Source organism: Eublepharis macularius, chromosome 5 (genome assembly GCF_028583425.1).
Source record: "Eublepharis macularius isolate TG4126 chromosome 5, MPM_Emac_v1.0, whole genome shotgun sequence".
Taxonomy (NCBI): Eukaryota; Metazoa; Chordata; class Lepidosauria; order Squamata; family Eublepharidae; genus Eublepharis; species Eublepharis macularius.
Window position 1 is genome coordinate 127,684,741 of NC_072794.1, and position 12,862 is coordinate 127,697,602.

The 12,862-nt window shown below is 43.7% G+C and overlaps 1 protein-coding gene across 1 annotated transcript in view; it reads left to right on the top strand.

Annotated features, from left to right (window-relative positions):
- Positions 1-12,862, top strand: part of PKP1 (plakophilin 1) — a 72,939-nt gene that overhangs the window by 14,869 nt on the left and 45,208 nt on the right. Inside the window, exon 2 of the mRNA XM_054980652.1 lies at positions 2,391-2,491. Within this exon, the coding sequence (XP_054836627.1) occupies positions 2,391-2,491 (101 nt within the window). The remainder of the gene's footprint in view (positions 1-2,390; positions 2,492-12,862) is intronic.

Genomic DNA, 12,862 nt, shown 5'->3' on the forward strand with positions numbered 1-12,862 from the left:
TCTCCCCCTTTGTTGTCATTTTCTCTTCACAGCGGCAAAAATGGGACTCTCTGCTGGAAGTACTTTGAAGGGTTAAAGCCAGAAGGAAAGCCAGAAGGAGTTCAGACAGAGTTCAGTCCCTGCCATTGCCAGGAGAATTGATTGAAAGGCCCCAGACTGTCTGGCAGATGAAGGCAATGAACGAGGCTAGCAATGACCACTTGTTCATTTAGAATGGAGCCTCATGAACCTCTCGTTTGCGAATAGACGGACAGGCTGTTCGTGGGGTTTTTTTGTTTGTAATGCTGTTCGTGCCCATGGGACGTGTGTTTTTCACGGTCGTGACAACTTTTGGCCCAGTCCATCAATCCGTTGGTCCATGAATCCAGACATCGTGGCGCAGAGCAATCAATTCCCTAGGCAACATAGTGGAGTCGCCTGCAGACCTTCTGCTGCCTTTGGAACACACTAATCTTAGCCCTGAAAACCTGGATAGGCAGCTCTGGCTGCCAACCAGAGAGCTCCCATTATTCTCTATGAGAGCAAGCAGTATATAGAACACCCAGCCCTGAGCTGCGGTTTCCAGCCAGCAGTACCGAGGAAGGAACTGCTTGTTGTGGGAATTTTTTTGGATTGCACAAGAGGGAGACTTGGGGCTTGTGCTGCAGCAAGGCTCTGGGAACAAGTTTATTGGGTTTCCTCAGCCGAGGGCTCATTCTTATGTTTAATTTTTTAATTTCAATTCTTATTTGCTTGTGGGGTAGTGGGCTAGCTTAGGGCTCTTCCCCAACTCAGTCTCAGAGCTGCAGTAAAGCTCTGGGTGCAAGCTTATTGGGCTCCTTGAGGGCTCACTCTTCTGTTTCATTTTTTTTCTTTCAATCTTACTTGCTTGTGGGGTGTTGGGCTAGGGGCCACTTGCTCCTAGAGACAGCCGCCGCCGCCCCCACCAGTGCAGCCTCCATACTGCCTCACAGAGGTCTGGCTTCCTCCATTGGTGGAGCTCCTCATTATGAAATGCAATGATGATGTGCATTGGAGACCTGCCAATGCCTGGCTGTTCACATCTGCCTCCTCCCCACAAAATCCTCACTTTCATCCTCCTTTCCACATCTGTCCTCTCAAGATGTCTGCCCCCCCCCATTCTGTCTTTTAGTCTCCCCATGCTCAGGTCTGCCTCCTCATGATGATTTTTCTCCCTCCCAGAGTCGGCAATTCCAGCCTCCCCTTGGCCAGCCCATTGGGGATATTTCTATTTCCTCCAGGAAACTCTCCTTTCCCCCGCATTAACCTCCCCTCATAGATCATTTATGTCCTTTCCTGTACAGGGATATTCCTGTCTCCCCAAAGAACATCCATTCCTTCCCCCCAATTTTAACCTCCTCTCATAGATTGTCCTTTAAAAGAATATTCCTCCTGTCTCCCCAAAAACATTTCCTTTATTGCCCCCTAAAAGAGTACTTCTCTCCTTCCCCATTCCTGCCCCAGAGCAGGTTTTATGCTCCCAAGAACCATCATTCCACTCTAAGAGCCATCATTCCATTCTCAGAGGAAGATTCTCCAACTCAATTCAATGTTTTCATTGCAACTTTTTGGTGCTGCAAGCCAATGCAAGTCAATTGACATTTGCGGTTCCTATTCTTCTACTGGAAGTTTCCTGGGGCGGCACTTTGGGGGTCTGTAACTCGGACCTCTGAAATGCAATCTTGGCCAGCCTTCTGGAGACTTGTTGCGAGTTTGGCATCTTTGAGTGTGAAGGGGACAGTCCTAGGGCCCCCAGAAGTGATAGACCATGGACCAACAAACCGGTCCACGAACAGGGGCGGGTCCATGAAAAGTTCATTGTTTGTGGTCTGTGAAACGTGACAGACCATGGAACAACAGTCCATGGTTTTTTCCTGGTCCATGCCCTTGTCTACTCAGAATATTTTGCTGGTTTCCCTGCTTGGATTTTATATAACAGAAAGTTATGTGAAAATGATGTTCACCATCATTCAGTACAGGAAGGGAGGGGGGATAAACATCTCATCATGAACCAAATGGAAAGCAAAGTGAACACTCAAACAACCTTTTTTCACCTAGTCACCTTTAGAACTGATTTTTTTTGCAAATATTGTAATATTTCAGACTTTTAATATAACTTTTTGAATTGCAAATACTTTTGAATTCTGCCATTATACAACAGGGATCAGAAGAGCTGTTTTCCATGCTCCAGAAACTGCTTTAGGTAGATTTTCTAATCCAATCATATCTATGGTTATTCATGGTTTTCTTTTTCTTTCCTGGACCAGCACAATAAAACATACTTTGCTGAGAGGGCACAGAACTTAATGTTTATTCTTTTAATTGGTATCTATAGGAGTTTGGATTGGAGCTCATCTTTTTCAAACCTAATACTGTTGTTCTGCTTACAGGTTCTATGTATGATGGTCTGTCTGATGGTTACAGCTATGGAACAGCCCGTGGTAGCTACTATGCAAAAGCCCACACAGGAAACAACAGCTGGGGCCATGGGGTAAGGCTTGTTATGTGAACCATGACATTCTATTGGGAAGGAAATGTGAGACAGAGCTTTGCTTAGAATGCAGTCTGCTCAGAAATCCTAAGACCCTTTGGCCTGGATAAGTAGGCCAAACAACCATGCATACAGGAATCCTTGTAAGAGTAAAGCAAGCTCTACTTCTCCTTTCCTCTCTTTGTGCATACACCCAAGCAAGTCCAGATGGGTGGGGAGAACACACCGGCAGCTTCCACACACGTTGGATAATGCACTTTCAATGCTCTTTAGTGATCATTTGGAACTGGGTTTTTTTTCAATAAAAAGCCTTTTTAAAAATCTAAAGGAACAAGTAAGTCCAGTTATCAAATGATAATGGTACAGTTTGGTAAAGGGTTGTGTGTCTATCCTATGATCTAATGGTTGGATCTTAAGAATTTTAAAGGGAACTTGCTTGCAGAATAAATCTTTGTACCTCCCCTCTGCCCCCCCCCACCCAAGCTGCTCATGTTGATTGGGGGGCCTTCAACTGGTGTGCGGTGGAGAAGCTGTATCTTGAGCAGGAAGCCAACTGAAATGACAGAACCTGCTCCCACCTTGGGCAAGAAGAAGTGCCTCCTACTTGCACAAGGCATTTTTTGATCCAATCCAAAATTAACAGATTTTTGCAAATTATGGTATACTCCCAATCCTGGCAAGAAAAAAAATATCCCTCATTATTTTTTTTCATGTTCTTACATAATTGGAATGGAAGCCTTGCAGCCCAGCCTACTCATATTAACTTGGAATTAGGTCTCATTGACTGACTTACCACATAAATAAGCCTTTTAAATAAAACAAGCGTTGTAAGAGGTCAAAATGAAGTCAATTGGAGAGGTTTTGTCCCCCTCCCCCAAAACTGAGATATCTTCTAAACAATTCAATCGTCAGTCTCATTAATGGAACTTGTTATACAACCTGTTTTTCTCTTGAAAAGTTGCTGCAGCTATGATAAGTTTTTCTCATCCCAACTACCACTGGATACGTAAAGAAATACAGTACAGGTTGCTTGTCTATCTGAATGAAGTAGAACATTATGTCCAAAAGTTGAGTCTGATCATCAGTGTTGGCAGTCTAATGAAATGGGCTCTATTCTCATTAAATCTAGTACGTGTAAAGTTCTGTGAAGTTGCAGCCAGCTTATGACAACTCCATAGAGTTTTCAAGGCAAGAGGCAAACAGAAGAATTTCCCATGTTTGCCTCTGTGTGATGACCCTGGACTTCCTTGGTGGTCTCCCATCCAAGTACTAACCAGGGCTGACCCTTCTTTGCTTTTGAGACCTGATGAGATCAGACTTCCCTGGGCCATCAAAGTTAGGGCCCATTATAGCTTACACCAGAATAAATTGAGAGCATTCCCTATAGGCACAGGAGAATTTGTTCCTTTCTGTTTCCATAACTCCATTCTGCCTTCTGAGCTCATATACAAAAATGACATGTTTGGGACTAAAGCTGTGTTCATGCATCTGTGGAGCTTACAAAACTCCTGGCTTCATATGTGTCATATGTGTACATGGGCATACACAACTTCTGCAGATTTCATTAGAAATATGTCATTAATTAGTCATGATAATGACTACTTCTGAAACTTGTTAACTCTCTGGTAAATGAGGAATTTACAGTCTGGGTAGAGGGTTACTTGCAGCAAAATACATGACTGACAATGGACTGAATAAACTCAAAACGAGGAAGTGATGCTGCAGTCAGACAGATTCAGACAAAAATGAGAAGGCAAACATGCTGTGCTAGTAAGAAAGGAAGTGGGACGCAAAAAGAATAATAGAAGTGGGCGCTGGTTAAATTCTTTTCTGAGTAAGCTTCCCATGACCCTAAAGAGGGCAAAAAGAGGTTTGTTATGACTGTGCAAAAACAGAGAGTATGTTTTAAAATACTTTTCTCCTAAATGTATTGCATGGAAGTCTATATATCCTTTTAGTGTGTGTGTTTAAAAGCAACCAAAATGAATGTACCATAAGAAGACACAGTATTATTACTGTTCAACAATATCAAGGCAATTTAGAATTACAAAGCATTTTGTAAACTGAAAAAAGTGCCATTTAAATAAGTTTGAGTGGCAGTACTAGTCAATGTCTGGTACATTCAGTAGATTTATTCATGATCTTTCCATATCTGCTTTGATATCTACAATAAGAGTCAGTTTGTGTCACTTCTCATTTAAACAATTGACTTCAGCAAAACACCGCATTTTAGTTGGGCTTCTTGGAAATTTCTGCTGTTAGAATACATATTTTAATAACCTTTTATTTGTTATTATATATATGCTGGAATTATTACTTGAGAAATGCAGTGGGAGAACTTTAATATCTCCTCTATATCTATACTGCATGCATTTGTGTTGTTGAAGTTTCTGACACTGATAGGTTGAGCTGTTGTGGTGTGGTTCAGTTACTGAGAGGATGGAATAATATGCAGTCCAAATTCTGTGAGGGAATAGGAAGTTGTCACTTTGTCTGGGATTAAAACTTCACACAAGGCCAAGATATAGTACCATCCTCCCAGCTACAATCTCCTTGGCTAGTTTGGCATCTATGGCATCATAACCAATTTCAGATGCTCTGACATTGTAATAGTTCAGTTGCCAAGGCAGGGAATCCTGAAAGCCCTCCCACAGATATTTAGCAGTTCCTTCCAGGAGGAGGGCCTCTAGTTAGGTCCTGGGCAGTAGGTCTGACTGGTATGCGGGCCAATGTCTGCTGGCTTGTACCCTGCCATCTACCTTGCTTTTTTTAAAGCTTTCTCTCCTCATCTGGTTACCCTGAGAACACCCTGCTTGTGTAATACCATGTAGTCCCTTGCTGTACTGACGGATGATGAAGGCTGGCAGCAGGAGACCTGAAGCTAGCCTTCTTCTCCTAAGTTAGATACAGTCATTCATACCTCCACCCAAGTGCTTAGCTAGAGTTCAGGTGGAACATGCAGGGGGTGACATATGGCAGAGAATGTCAAAGCTGTTAAGCCCAAGCTTGAATGCTCTTATCCGATTTCCCCCCGTGCCAGTTGGGCACCCTACTTATTGATGAAAACAGCAACCCGTTTATGAAATTACATGAATAGGCCTATTTGGATCTTGTTTAACCAAACCAACCAACTGTGGTTGGTTGAGATAATCTGATTTTTCAATGTGCAGGAGCACTTGAGTGAGGTACACCACTCTGAATCAGCACTCTGTAGTTTTAAAGCCAGCGACTAAGACTAAGACTAAGACAACTCATATGAGTCTATGCCATTGGGAAACCCAAGGTCCAGTGTACCAGGCAGGAACAGGGGTGCAGCAAGGACCAGGGCCAGATCTAGCGCTCCTGGCACCCGGGGCAATGCTTGCCGACCCTCGCGCGCATAGCGCGCGTGCGCTCCTGACACGGCGTGATGGCGTCATTTTGATGACATCATCATGCTGCACGCTGGAGGCAGCGGGGGGGGGCTGAGAAGCTGCCCAGGCCATTCGCTTCAGAAGCGAATGGTGCGGTCGGCTTTGCAGCCCCCCACGCTGTCTTTCGCCTGCCCCGTGGGACAAGGGGCGACCGGCTTGCCGCGCGCCCTCTGTCCTGCGGAGCAAGCAAAAGGCAGTGCGGGGGGCTGCGAGGCTGCCCACGCCATGCGCCTACCCTGCGGGACAGGGGGCAGCTGGCTGCCCCCTCTCCTGCGGGGCAAGCGAGTGGCGTGGGCGGCCGTGCTGCCCTTTTCCTGCCCTGCAGGACAGGGGGTGCGCGGCAAGCCAGCCGCCCCCTGTCCCGCGGGGCAAGCAAAAGGCAGCGCGGCTGCCCATGCTGCCGCCTGCATGCTCTGGGAGCTGCTTCCGGCCGGGGGCAGACTACCCCCCTACCCCCCCTCTAGATCCGGCCCTGGCAAGGACACATATTTCACATATTCTTTTATTCTGGGGAGTGGTGAATGCAAATAACAGAAGAAGGTACCATTTAAGGGTTTCCTTCATACGTTATCCCCAACAAAATATAATTTCCACAGACAATGTTGTGTGACTATACTTTCGTGTAATGCAATGCCATTAAAAGGGAAATTAGCAGAATTTATTTCATGAGTGCAGATGTTTCTGAATGCACATTGGGAGTTTAGCAAAGGTTAGATTAGAGAATGGTCAGTGAAGATGACTAGCTACTTCTCTCAACATCAAGACATTTTTTCTAGTTACCTTGCAAGTGAGATTTTCATAGAACTGGATCAGTCAAGAAAGTCTGATATATGCTCTGATTGCCGGCAAGAAAGAGTTAAGTAAAAATGGTATTTTCAAAAGTTGCCCATGACTGGAACTTCTGTTGGACTTTTCTGATGTTCCAGTTATGCAAGATAACTGGAAAATGCTTGACTTCAAAGTATGAGAGGAATCACTTGTCCAAATCCACATGCAGGCCATGCTCAAATAAGGACCAAATCTTATCTTCAAGAAGAAAAAAAATGGAAAAGTATCAAATAAAAATATAGGATAAAGGAAGGAAGAAGCATTTAAGAGGGGGAAGAATAACTTTTTGCTGGTTTTGCAAGTTTTCCTCTTCCAGCTGTGGATTTTAACAGACAGAAATGGATTGATTGTGCAAGCAGGATCAAGGGTGTTCACATCAGTCAGGGTGGTACACCATCATATTTCATTGCCATGGTTTTCCCCTCTGGCTTGAGAGGGACACACCCTCTCAACGTGTTTGTGCATATTTTTTACTTCCACACCATCTGTTGCTCTAGAAACAAATAAACCACCAGTTTAAAAATTAATAGTAATCATATTTTTTCAGAAAAGATTGCTTTGCTAGCTCTGGAAACACCCAGCTAATAGGCAGGCTTGTGGACCCAGAAGGCTTCAGGAAATCTGGGCTTAATTTTTGTCTCTCTTGTTGACCTGATGAGCTATCCAAGTAATTTTGGTGCTTTACTTTCTCCAGCTGTATAATGTAGATAATTATAATGATCTACTTCTGTAAAGTACATGGTGATCCACAGTTTTTTAAAGTCATAAACGTTTTAAATACAATATTATGCCACCTAATACCTCTGTGACTCAGTCTGGCCATGTGAAAAATGGCGATAACACCCATTTACTTATTTCATAAGTAATGTTGAGATACTCTATTAAACCAGAGGGTGGGCTGTAGCTGGATTGGTGAATTTCAAGTAGTTTATGATTGCCTGGATAACAGAGAAACTGTCTGCAAGTCCCTTTGAGCACTCGGAGGTGCTAAATAAATTTTACTATTATTATCATCCTAGCCTTTAGCAAAAGAAAAATGCATGTTACTATAAGAAATATGATTAGACTTACTAAACTTGCTGAGTGAGAATAAAATGTAGGATAGGAGAATTATGTAAAATGTTTTGGACCCCCATTGGGCAGAAAGCCACAGTATCAATGAAGTAAATAACAACAACTAGAGGTGGGCATGAACTGAAATATGAACCAAGGTTCATATGCACAAGTAGTGCAATCAGGGTAAAGAGAATTTCCATTGTGGCATTTCTGGGGCAATAACTGCTGTTACTAGCTTCATCTAGTTTTACCAATGTCCTATAAAGCTACAAAAGAGATCTGCTTAAGATAAGACTTGAGTCCAGTTGCACCTTAGAGACCAACTAGATTTTCAGGGTATGAACTTTTGAGAGTCAAAGTTTCCTTTGTCAGATAAAAAGGGAGGTTTGACTCTTGAAAGCTCATATCTAACTGGTCTCTAAGGTGCAACTGGACTTGAATCTTGCTCTTCTACTGCAGACCAACACGGCTACCCACCTGAAACTGTTTAAGACAGTTATCTTATATATCTGCTAGGAAAAAAAAGGATAGAGTTCACAATGTCATTGTCAATCTACAATACCACCAGCACCAGTTAGGGAAATCCATGGAGACTTTTGAGGGTGAGACTGGAGAGGGCAGGGTTTGGAGAGGGGAAGGGCTTCAGTGGGGCCATAGAGTCTAACCTCCAAAGCAGCCATTTTCTCTAGGGGAACTTCCCTCTGTTGTCTGGAGAACAGTTCCAGGAAATTTCCAGCAACCACCTGGTGGCAGCAACCCTAAACATTGATGACTTGGAAATAGAACCCAACTTCAGAACTGAAAGCTGGATCTTTATCCTATGCCACAAGAACATCTGTCTGGAGTCTAGAGCCCATTCCTGGATTTACCTGGGCTGGTGGAGGTTCCCTGGTGGGCAACTCAGGTCCTGCCAGTGGCTAGAGCAACTACAATGAGCCCCTGGGAGAAGCTCTGCCTGGAAGCAGATCAGAAAGGGTTGGGTGGGCATAACACAGAGAGGAGCAGAGGTCCACCACTGAGCTGAACCCACAGGCGATCCCACAGAGGATGCTGACAGCTTCCTCACCCCTCTCAGGCCAGCACAGATCAGAGCCCCCCCCCAGAGGGGGGGGCGCTGCAGGAAGGTAAGGCCTGAACCTCCTCTGTTATCCATACTCAAGAAGAGCCCCATCCCTTAGGATTTGGAACCTGATAGGGCTGCCAAGCCCCAGTTAGGAGCAGGAATCCCCTGTCCCATGTTCCCATTCCCTGCTGCTGCTTGGAGTGGTTGTGGTGGGAATTAAACATTAAAATAAATAATTTAAAAAACTCACTGTGTGATGATGTCACTTCCAGGGAATACTCAGAAGTCATGGCACATTGCTTCCAGATATTCCCCAGAAGTGACATCATTGCACTGGTGATGTCCCCACCTTCCTGCCTGTTGCTAGGCTCAACCTGGCAACCCTAAACCCTGACAATATACAACACAATGGCTCTCAAATTCACTTAGGAGTTTGATGCCCTGATTAATCTGTAGTGTACACATGCTCACATTGTTTCACCTCTTGCTTCAGGGTTCAACACATTCAGAATGCCCCTGAGTAATGTTTACTGGGGTGTCAGGTATAATGATTCAGTGCCCCAACACCCACAAACGAAATGAGTATTATAATAATTTCTTTACCAATTCCAATCCAAGTTGAAACTAGGCAACTACTTGAACCAACCCTGGCATCGTGGTTTAAATGGTGAGACCATTGTGTCTTTGCCTGTCATTCACTGTCTCTGCCTGTCTGTCTGTCTCTCCTTTGGCCAGCCTTCCGGACACTGCTCCAGAATTGCCATTGCCTGTGTACAGGCTAATTTTGGTTCTTTTCAAAGGTGTTTGATGTTTGGTGAGTGGTGGGAATAAGGAAAAACAGTGCACTAGGCATAAGCTTACCATGTTTCTCTTCTATAAATCAACATCTGCTTTTATTCGAGCAGGAAAAAAAGAAATAATAGAGACAGTAACTTGGCAGAGATGTTGAATCCCTGGGGCGTTTGCTGCAAACAGTTCAGCTAGCTATTATGTTTCCATTAAAGACTTAACATGTTATTTATGCCAGGCTTCTGTTTTCTTTAGCATTTATTTTCACCAAGTGACTAGAAGAAGAAAAAGCAAAGAGAAATTTGTGCACAAATATGTGTATGTTGTTTGTTTCGATATGTTTTGGAGAAGGATTGATTAAAGTTTCTTTTTGTGCTATATTTTGGAACGGCAAGCCACTTTCTATAGCTGTTGAGCTTTCTGACATCGTCCTCCTCCCCATGAGGCTGGGAATAGTGAATGCCAAGTTATTATCTGTTTGGGAAGGCACCTCTCACTTAGATGAGTCCTCAGAAGCATGTCAGTGCAAGCGGAGGTTGGGTGGGGTGGAATATGCAAGATGTCTCCTGCAGACATGTGGAAAACAGCTTCTTTTGTGTGAAAAGACGCTCCTGCTTGAACCCAGCATATTATTTTTGCTTTTTATTGTATTGTACTGTATTTCAAATATGTGTACATATGCACCTTATAAAACATGGTGTAATGGCTAATAGAACTGTGATCCCAGAAGTCCCCGGTTCAAATCTTAACCTCTGCCAAAACCTCACTAGGTAGCCTTAGGCAAGCCACACTTTCTATCAGCTTCTGTTCACTGTCTTCAATATGGGAACAAAAATACTGGCCTAATTTACAGGACTGTTGTAAGGATTAAGACAAGGTCAAGTAGAAAAAGTACTTTGAAAACTGTAAGCACTACATAACTGCTAAGCTGTGTTATGTTATATGCATACTGACTTTTTTGTATTCTAGTAAGTTTCATTATAGAAAAATTAACAGTCCCATTCACATAATAAAAGCAATACTACCTGCAAAACAGTACATTGCTTACATCTGTTCCCTTGATATCACTGCATTCCCTGTCTGAGGTTCTATGACTCATTCCATTCCCAGTTTCTAAGGGATAGTATTTCCATCTGTTATTTTAGCCTTTTCTCTGCTCTGCAAGTTAAAGTCACAATCCTCATTTTTACTAGGTAGCTTTTAATCCTTACAGTGAAATGGATAAAGGGGTACCAGACCTTCTCACTGATAAAATAAAGAAAAAGCTCTCTTTCTCCAATAAGAGTATTTTTTTGCTACAAAATGTTTCCTTTGGCTTGGAACATCAAACCATGAATATGGTGGATAAGTTGTAATTGAAAAATATTCCTAATGAGCAAATCACATGAAGCTACCTTATACTGAGTCAAACCATTAGTCTATCAAGGTCTGTAGTACTCCAGAGTCAAACTCAGGGAAAGGACTTTCTCCTTCCTGCTTTATTTTGCCAGAGTTGCTGGACAGTGAACCTGGGACATTCTGCATACAAAACGAATGCTCTGCCGCCAACATGTGATCCCCTCACTAGAATTCACTGAATCTTGGTGATGCTAAGTGACAGCAGAGCAAATGATATATTACTTTCCTTGCTCTAATTTCCTTTGTCGTTCCTCTTGGAGTCATGCCTCTTTGTCATACCTCTTAGAGTGAAACAAAGAGTATCGATCACAATAATGTGTATGTGTCCCTTTCGATATATAAAAAGGAATTTGCATTTAAGGTCAGTGAATAAATTTCAGATTAAAAATTGGTATATCTGAGGAAAGAGTGATTCCTACTTAAAGGAGATTAACATAATCTCACTCTTCTTTCCTGCCCTCCCCTCCTCCAGACATGTGGCTTTTTACAACTATATCACTGAGGTGTGCTGTTCTTGTGAATAGTTTTAGATGGCAGGTCAACACATATTTGGAAGTCTTAAAAAATCTGGATTCCTCAACATATGACTGTCCACCACAAAGCAGATGCAGAAAATGACCGAGTGCTTGGGTGGGGAGCAACTAGCTGCAAGGTTCTTGGAATGTTGCATTAGACCTCAATGAATATCTGATGGGATGGATTGGACTCAGATCCAAGAACTATGCTTGTTAACTGTGATCCTGAACCACACCTTTGCTTCGTTGTGTAAGAGTAATACCTCACCCCTGTAGCTGAAATATAGATGTAAATATACATGAGCCGGAGATATTAAGGATTCATTTTTTTAAACATCTCATGTGCCTGGAATGGAGCAGCCCATGGGGGAGGGGGGAGAACATAGGCACACTGTGCTGTGGAGAATCAGGCTACAGCTTTACTGATTACAGGTTCCTCATGTCTGGGCACAGCACAGACTGGGGACAGTGGGTGCAAAGGACAGCCCAACTGCTGCTGGCAATCTCCCCAACCTGCCTGTTGGGGTAACCAAGAAAAGAGGGCTGGTATTAGGTCCAGACACAATGGAAACCTCTGTTTCTATCCATCATCAGCCCTCTATTGTGCAGCAAGCCCCCAGAATCCCTTAAGCAGACACATAGAATATATATCCCTTAAGCAGACACATAGAATATATATTTTTGCAATGGAGAAGGCAAAATCCTCAGGGCCTATTAGTCATCAGAACCAGGGCTTTTTTTCAGCTGGAACGCAGTGGAACAGAGTTCCGGAACCGCTTGAAAATGGTCACATGGCTGGTGGCCCCACCCCCTGATCTCCAGACAGAGGTGAGTTTAGATTGCCCTCGGCGCCATGGCGCCGTGGAGCGGAGGGCAATCTAAACTCCCCTCTGTCTGGAGATCAGGGGGCGGGGCCACCAGCCATGTGACCATTTTCTCCAAGGGCAACCCACTGAATTCCACCACCTCTTTTCCCAGAAAAAAAGCCGTGATCAGAACCATGGGTAAAAACCCTTCCTGGCCCTGTTAATCAGCAACCCCTTGCAGACATAGCAATGGATCATTCATTAACAACAACAGAAACAAAATTCAAAAACATAAGATGAAAGAGTGGCTTTTTGCTGGCAGAAGGCTCTAAATACCCAGTGAACCTGCAGCCCCTTCCTTTTAAACATGAACCAAACTGTCTGAGGACACTCGGGCCCGCCAGGATCTTGTATCATTTAGGCAGGCCTGTAAGACCTGTTCCACCAGGCTTATGGTGGAGGCTAATTTTAGCCCATCATTGCTGAGCCTTCCACCAGTCTCC